The 9,009-nt window shown below is 36.9% G+C and overlaps 1 protein-coding gene across 1 annotated transcript; it reads right to left on the bottom strand.

Moving 5' to 3' along the window:
• Window positions 1–587: 587 nt before the first annotated feature.
• On the bottom strand, window positions 588–5,483 carry LOC149225764 (disease resistance protein Roq1-like). Its single transcript, XM_089380010.1, has 5 exons — window positions 4,778–5,483; window positions 3,711–4,650; window positions 3,420–3,558; window positions 3,006–3,265; window positions 588–2,902 (listed from the first exon to the last, which is right to left on the bottom strand). The coding sequence occupies exons 1-5, from the start codon at window positions 5,278–5,280 to the stop codon at window positions 1,316–1,318; spliced, it is 3,429 nt and encodes a 1,142-aa protein (XP_089236136.1). The 5' UTR covers window positions 5,281–5,483; the 3' UTR covers window positions 588–1,315.
• Between the last annotated feature and the right edge of the window lie 3,526 nt (window positions 5,484–9,009).

Below are 9,009 nucleotides of genomic sequence, written 5' to 3' on the forward strand. Positions count from 1 at the left end.
GGCACATTTGGCATCTGCCCGGACCCTGCCATCCCTTTCTTTGGAGAACCTGCCAGGTGAGATTCCTGTCCGAGAAGAGAAGCCATGAGAAGAGAATCATCTTGAGCGAACAAGAAGCTTTCCAAACTTTGAGGGGGAAGATGGGAGAGGAGGGCGACTGTCCAGAGAAGAATGCAGCATAAAGATCTCTGACACCAATAGACTGTGATGATTTCTGAAGTGACCAGATGAGTTCATCCTTGGATCCCGATTGAGAGAAGCCTTTGCTGGAAAAACTGTTGATAGCCGATGACCATAAGGGACGAAGAGAGTGGGGCAGAGATAATTCGGCCGCATCCTTCCATACAGGGGACTGAGATGACCAAGTTTTTATTAATTTATTCCATGTGAAAAAGCCCCTTGAGAAGAAGAAAGATAGCAAAGCAGGGGGAATCATCAATTCCAGATTGTGCACAGTTGAATCAATGCCAATAAAATTGCTGGATCCCGAGAAAAATTTCCATCTTAAATTCATGAAGAAAAGAGACTGGATCTTTCTAAAACTTTGCCATATGGGGGAGAAGAGTTCATGAAGAAGAGAGACTGGATCTTTCTAAAACTTTGCCATATGGGGGAGCCTCTTCTGATGCCCAAAGAGCGTCTTCTGTACCAAAAAACCATACTTTTTCCTTTGAGGTATTTTTGATTAATGATAGTGCTCCATTGACATTTCCCATATATTCCTCTGAGAAGGGATTTGCATAGAAGAGCTTTGCCGAAAGTCGGCATGTGCAGAAGGCCCCAACCGCCCAAAACCTTAGGCCTTGCAATGGACTCCAGCTTTACGAGATGGATCTTAGACTGATATGATCTGCCGCCCCATAAAAATGTGGCTGCCACAGAAGCCATTTTACTTGTAATGGATGCAGGAAGTAAGAAGAGGTGGCCCCAATAAACCGCCAGTTGAGAAAGAGCGGACTGGACCAATATATATCTGCCAGCCAGGGATAAAAAACGCATCTCCCAACATGATCTTTCGGAGATTCCTTGATTTCTCTATGGAATTTGGAAGCGCCTCCAAACTTTTACAGCCCGTCAAACTGATACTATGAACATTTGATAAATTCTCCGAGAAATTTGGAAGTCTCTTCAAATTTTCACACCCTGACAGATCGATTTCCTGAAGGTTCATTAAAGTCCCGATGGCGTTTGGAAGCACCTCCAAACTTCTACAACCCTCCAAATTGATCTTTCGGAGATTCCTTAAATTCTCTATGGAATCTGGAAGCGCCTCCAAACTTTTACAGCCCGTCTGACTGATATTATGAACATTTGATCAATTCTGGGAGAAATTTGAAAGTCTCAACAAATTTTCACACCCTTCCAGATCGATTTCCTGAAGTTTCATTAAAGCCCCGATGGTGTTTGGAAGCACCTCCAAACTTATACAACCCTCCAGATCGATCTCTCGGAGATTCCTTAAATTCTCTATGGAATCTGGAAGCGCCTCCAAACTTTTACAGCCCCTCAAACTGATAGTATGAACGTTTGATAAATTCTCGGAGAAATTTGGAAGTCTCTTCAAATTTACACACCCTGACAGATCAATTTTCTGAAGGTTCATTAAAGCCCCGATGGCGTTTGGAAGCACCTCCAAACTTTCACAACCCCAAAGATCGATCTCTCGGAGATTCCTTAAATTCTCTATGGAATCTGGAAGCGCCTCCAAACTTCTACAGCCGCTCAGACTGATAGTATGAACGTTTGATAAATTCTCGGAGAAATTTGGAAGTCTCTTCAAATTTACATACCCTGGCAGATCGATTTCCTGAAGGTTCATTAAAGCCCAGATGGCGTTTGGAAGCACCTCCAAACTTATACAACCCCTAAAATCGATCTCTCGGAGATTCCTTAAATTCTCTATGGAATCTGGAAGCGCCTCCAAACTTTTACAGCCCGCCAGAATGATAGTATGAACGTTTGATAAGTTCTCGGAGAAATTTGGAAGTCTCTTCAAACTTACACACCATGTCAGATCGATTTTCTGAAGGTTCATTAAAGCCCCGATGGCTTTTGGAAGCACCTCCAAACTTCTACAACCCCAAAGATCGATCTCTCGGAGATTCCTTAAATTCTCTATGGAATCTGGAAGCGCCTCCAAACTTTTACAGCCCCTCAGACTGATAGTATGAACGTTTGATAAGTTCTCGGAGAAATTTGGAAGTCTCTTCAAACTTACACACCATGTCAGATCGATTTTCTGAAGGTTCATTAAAGCCCCGATGGCTTTTGGAAGCACCTCCAAACTTGTACAACCCCCCAGATCGATCTCTCGGAGATTCCTTAAATTCTCTATGGAATCTGGAAGCGCCTCCAAACTGTTACAGCCCGCCAGACTGATACTATGAACATTTGATAAATTCTCAGGGAAATTTGGAAGTCTCTTCAAATTTACACACCGTGACAGATCGATTTCCTGAAGGTTCATTAAAGCCCCGATGGCGTTTGGAAGCACCTCCAAACTTCTACAACCCTCCAGATTGATCTTTCGTAGATTCCTTAAATTCTCTATGGAATCTGGAAGCGCCTCCAAACTTGTACAGCCCGTCAGACTGATACTATGAACATTTGATAAATTCTCGGAGAAATTTGGAAGTCTCTTCAAATTTACACACCCTGACAGATCGATTTTCTGAAGGTTCATTAAAGCCCCGACGGCGTTTGGAAGCACCTCCAAACTTATACAACCCTCCAGATCGATCTCTCGGAGATTCCTTAAATTCTCTATGGAATCTGGAAGATCCTCCAAACTTTCACAGTCTTTGAGACTGATCTTTTGGAGGTACGGCAGGTGACATAAAGAGTTTGGAAACTCTAAAAGTGGAGCATCATCAATATGTAACTCCCGCAACTGCAGGGGTGGCTGCAAAGTTCACGTTTCAATCATAAGAAAGATAAGACATAAAATCATGATTCTCATCTATTCAAAATTAGAAATCAAGTTCATCTACATCCTACTCACATACCTTAGATTCCCATCTTTCCAATCTGAGCCCCTCCACTCTTAAAAATCTTAAATCGCGCATTGGGATACAGGAGGGTAGGGAAGAGCACGGATAATTAATCCAGCGGAGCCATAGGAGATTTGGTGATGGTGACCGCACTTTAGTCAGTATGCCTTTAACAAAATCTCCTCTAGCTTCAAGAAGTTGCAATTTACTGATTCCGAACCCGTTATCACTGAAACTTTCCTCCTCCCAATTATATGTTGCCCTGGACAACCTACCTAGGAGACATTATAATTCCGCGGACTTCTATTACCTGTTTGTGACATAAAAACAAAAATGGATTACAACACAGCACAATTCAGAAATGTTTTTTGAATAAAAAATCTTTGAAAATTGTTGACACAAATACAAAGGTTGCGATGATTAAAGCACTTACAGAGAATGATGATTGCTCCAGCAGATCATAGACGTCTTTCGGCGTCGCATGCCAGAGACGACGAGGCAATGATGGATCCTGAGCAATACTTCTCCCCATGTCTCTCAGGTGATCGTGCATTTTTATCTCATTGCACTCATCCACATCAACCAGACATTTATTTTCCAAATTTCGAAACCCTATCGAACCTTTCCACCCTGACCAACCCCATATTTTAATCCACTTATCCTTATCTTCTCCTAAAGAAAAACAAGCGATATCTAAAAATATCTGCTGCTCCTCTTCACTTCCAAATTTCGAAACCCTATCGAACCTTTCCACCCTGACCAACCCCATATTTTAATCCACTTATCCTTATCTTCTCCTAAAGAAAAACAAGCGATATCTAAAAATATCTGCTGCTCCTCTTCACTCAGTGAATTGTAACTTATTTTAAGTCTTTTCTGTATGTCATCAGGTAGATTTTGAAGTCCATTCAGTTGCTCTTCCCAGTAGGATCTGTCGTCTTCTTGACAGAGTAGACTCCCAAACACTTGCAACGACAGAGGCAATCCGTCGCAGGCCTTTAGAAACCCATCTACAAGGTCTTTAAATTTTGGTGGTGGATGTGGCCGACAGAAGGCATGCGAACAGAAAAGTTCTGAAGAGTTTGGTCGATCGAGGCCCTTGAGCTGATAAATTGAAGGACATACACTTTGAAGGACACGCTTGTTACGAGAAGTGACCAAAATCAAACTCGTGGGGTGAAGGACACTCTTCACAGGCAAGAACGCATCCAGTTGATAGCGATGATCAACATCGTCTAATATTATTAGAGCCTTACAAGATTTAAGATTATTTTCCAGTATTCCTACACCTTCTTCCCAACTATCAATGGGGATATCTCTGCCTACTAAGTCTTTAATGAGCTTCTTCTGCAAAGAATGTAGGACCTTTTGTGCTGCACTTTCCCTTACATCAAGCAAAAAAGAAGAGCCATTATAATTTGATCTCTTCTCGTTGAAAAATTCTTTTGCGAGAGTCGATTTCCCAATCCCGCCTAAACCTACAATCCCCACAACCTTGGCCCCCAGCGTGTCCTCTCCCTCCAGCCGAGATAGGGTTGTCCTTTCAAAATCTTTAATTTTTTCCTGCAGACCAATTTTATACTTGGCCACAAACAACGGTGGTTTTGGAACCTCTTTCAAAACTCTTTGCACCACCTGATCCAGCAGCTCCACCTCGTCCCTGATATTCATAATCAGAGAAAGGTGCAAGAACTAGTGAGAACAGGCCTACCTAAGTTTGTCATGTACCAATCCACCAAATAAAAAAAAAAAAATCTGCACAGATTGGGATAGTGGAAGATGCTTACCCATTGCACGCCTCTAGCTCGAAGCCGCTTATACCTGCAACACTAGAAAGAGCCTTTTTCCATCCCTGAATCGTTTGCCAGTCGTATCGTTGATCCTCTTCGTGTTTCTGCAGGGCTTCAGCGTACTTTCGTTTGTTTGACCACCGGAGGTCAGCAGGATCAACGTTGTAAAAAACAGGAAGAATTGTACCCCTCGAGTTGAGCATGAGGACAAGCTCTTCTAGGCACCACTTCGATTCTGCATAGCGTTCAGAGAAAATCGCAATATGCACAGAGGCCACTTCAATAGCGGCTTTTATTTGATCAGAAATGTTGTGTCCAGCCTGCAGTTCCGGCCTGTCAAGAAAGACTTGCAATCCCTTGGATTTAAGTGTATAGTAGAGATGGCCGGCAAAGGTGTTTTTGACATCAGGTCCCCTGTGATTTATAAAAACGTCATAGGGACCATAAGAAATGGCCGCAGAAGAGGAAGATGCACCAGCGGATGGAAACTGCGACGCCATTGGGATTTGGATGAACAGATAGGCAGTAATAATAACAGCAAATGGTGAGCGAGCGACCAGGCAGATCGATCAATGGAAACGAAGGGAAGTTCGAAAGAGCGTTGGGTAACAGAAACAATAAGGCTTTGGCTTTAATTAAAGGCTGTCCGTATGATATCTGCAACCATGCTGTGGTTCAGTCAAAAGACAGACAAATTACAAAGTCCCACTATCGTCCGAATTGAATTACGATGCCACGCGTACGCGTTTAGAACTGTTGTCAAGTGATGTGACGTGGATTCTTGAGCACTGTGCATTGGTTAGACGTTGAAGAGTGCTAAGATGCCACGCAGCCTCATGTTTTTCAGCTCTAAGAGTGCACAGATACGGTGGCAATCATCATGAAATTTCACATTGGCTTCACGCGCTTTACCGTCAAGATGCCAACGAGGAGCTCCACAACATTTTTCGCTGCCCACCCTGGTCTGACCTACCTTGCACATTCGGCATCGAATCTCTCTTTAGAAAATAAATTATTATTTTTTATTTATTTGTACGAGAGTGGGCACTTTTCAACGTGACAGTGGTACACTATTTGGTTAAATATTCTTACCTTCCTCTTCCTCGCTCTGCGCTTTCGATTTCTGGGCGACTTCTTTCAAGTTTCTTCTGGAATAAGATTGTGAGAGGGTAGTTGCTTTGTAATAGGAATTTTCTAAAGGAGTAGTCTTTAACGCGACTTTTTGAAAGCTTTTCCGGCGATTTTTTCCGGTGAAAATCCGGCAGTAATTTATTGGAATCCAAGTTTGATAGCTAATTTCTGCACAATGAAACCGTCCCAGGGATTTTTCAGGTGCTGAATCCGAATATGCAGTTAAAAAACCATTTTAACTGCAACAAATCATGATTTCATCTCAATTTCTTCCGCCGGATTCCGTCACCGGAATCTCAAAAAGTCGCATTATAGACAACTCCTTTTCTAAATTGTAAGTGTATGATTTCATTGAAGTTTCGTTAAATTATGTTCGTAGTAATTTTTCTTTTAATTATTTAAATAATTTAATATAATTTGAATGAAAATTTTGTGTAAGTTAGTATAAATATGATAGAAAAAATAATATTAAATTTATATTTATAAATTTAAAAAACTTAGATTATTAAATTATTATTAATTGCATTATTTATGGTATAAGAAATTAGATGATCATAATTAATATAGAGATTTTTAAAATGTTTTTTTATAGTTTAGGATTTTTTTTTCTATATGGGAATTCATAAAGGGGCATCATCCATTATGTCAATGAGACTTGAACCAAAGTGGGGAGGTTATCATTAACATCACATGGTCTACATTCAATTGATATGAGATTTTAGGAAGATATGTTCACATTACCATGGCTTCATAAAGTGAATCACTGACGTTTTTAATGAGGTAGGATTTTTTTATAAATTTATTTTAGCATTGTCTAATTATTATATGTTTTGGAGTTTTGGGTTGAAAGTTTTTGAGTATGTTTTGGTCATTTTTTTTCGAACTAATTTGTGAACTTTGCACCATCCAAATATTCCAGAAATAAAAAATAAAAATATGTTGACTTTCGTGGAGAAGAGTGGTATCATTTTAAAAAAATCTCAAAAAATACCATAATAAATTAAATAATAATTTAAATGAAGGTAACATAATTTATATCATTATCTAAAGCTACTATTCTAACTAATTTTACAAAAATATTTATTAAAAATGTAGTTTAACTATTTCATATTTTGAAAGTTTTTTTAAGTATGTTTTGGTATTTTTTTAAGAACTAATTTGTGAACTCTGCACCATCCAAGTATTCCAAAAATAAAACTAAAAATATGTTGACTTTCACAATTTTAATGTCTATTTCTATAAATTTTATTATTTATTTTTATTTGAAAAATCAATTCTCACTAATAAATAATTCAATTAAAAATGCTTACTAATTTTTATTGCAAATTTTACTTATTTCCACTTAAATTGAAAAACTTGCCACTATATTAATGTATTATTTCTAAATCAATATTTGACCATATATTAAACAACTTGATTTTCATAAAATCTAAAGTTTAAATTTATAAACTATATAATATATTAACATTATGAGATAAATCAATATTATATCATTGATATGTATTAAAATTTTAATTATTAAAGTTTTTAAATGAAATTATTTTGCTATAATATTTTTATTTTTATTTAATAATTTAAAATTATAATTATAATTATAATTATATATATATATATATTATTGTTTATTTTGACGATAAATAATATTAATTGGTTTGAAATATAAACTAAAAAAATAATTATATAATTAATCTAGAAAACAATCTCAAAAACAAAATAAATCATTAAAATTTAAAATAAAAAATAATTATTATATTAATTAAAATTATTTACCTAAAAAATAATTAAACTATTAAACAAGACGTTAATCACATAACTCTATTGATCTAGATTCAAATGAAGGTATGGTTGATACGATGTTAAACAACCCATATCAACATTAGGTGAGGTTTACTAGTCACCCTCCTCCGTTAACCCTGCATAGCAGGGTGATTAACCAAATACTTTTTTTAAACCTAAATAATCAATACTATGTTGTTTAATATTATTTTATTAAAGATAATTTAATATTATCTTTATTTTAAAATACAAATAACCAATAACTTTCTTACGTTAAGTAACACGACTATCGTGACCAATCTCCGCTAATACCCCCTGCACTTATTTAGCTCTGTTATCTTGTGATGTGGGGCCAGTGATTGAGCACTTTACATTGATTAGAGGTAAAAATTACCTCAAAGTCAAATAAATATTAAACATCATATAATATTTTTAATTGATTGATTTCCTTATTTAATAATTGATTTATAGTTTTTTCATAAAAATAATAAAGTATTTAATAAATAAAATGAAGAAAAAGTAAAATTATTATAATATAATATTTAATATTTATCATTAAAACGTAATTAAATTTTGCCCACGGGGTTTTCGATTGACGGTGAATGGATGCACTGTTAAGGCACTCCTTGCGATAGGCCACCCCGTGGGTGCTTACCTACCAAAAAAAAAGTAATTAAATCTTCACATTTAAATTTAAAAATAAATGTCAAACGAACATTCACGGTTCTTATTTTTCTAGTTATTACAATGTTTTAAATTCTTCTAAAGAGCTTTCAACAAAACACCATGAAATTGTCTCATATAGGTTGAAGTTATTTTTTGAATTCTTATTTTTGAAAGTTAAAGATGCCAAAGGGCACTCTAGGCCTCTTCTTTCTATTCCCACCAACATTTTTTTTATGTTTTTTTTGTACATTTCTTTGAACAATTTATATTGATAGCAAAAGATATTACATTGGGAACTCTTCATACCAACAACTGACCTGGAAGATCATGACAGTCCAGCAGGATAAACATAAATATAGCAGAAACTACCACTAGCAAAAATTTGCAAGATGGGACTACCCTGTTGGAATGCTTGAAGGTTGTGGACTATAACAAAGTGTACTAAGATCCTCTAATTTCCTTAGGGCTCTGACTGAGTCATACGAAATGCCAAAATTGAAATAACATAGGGTACAAGCAGTAACCTCCGACAATACTAACAAAACAACAAAAGGTTACTTACAAAAACAATTTCCTCCCAAACTTAGAGACTAGAACGAATTGCATGGTACACTTATTAGTCCAAAATGATGACTGGTGAATGAGGAGAAGAGTTT

Source organism: Pinus tabuliformis, chromosome J (assembly GCF_031772625.1).
Source record: "Pinus tabuliformis cultivar Carrire ecotype Pingquan chromosome J, CPIR1, whole genome shotgun sequence".
Classification (NCBI taxonomy): domain Eukaryota; kingdom Viridiplantae; phylum Streptophyta; class Pinopsida; order Pinales; family Pinaceae; genus Pinus; species Pinus tabuliformis.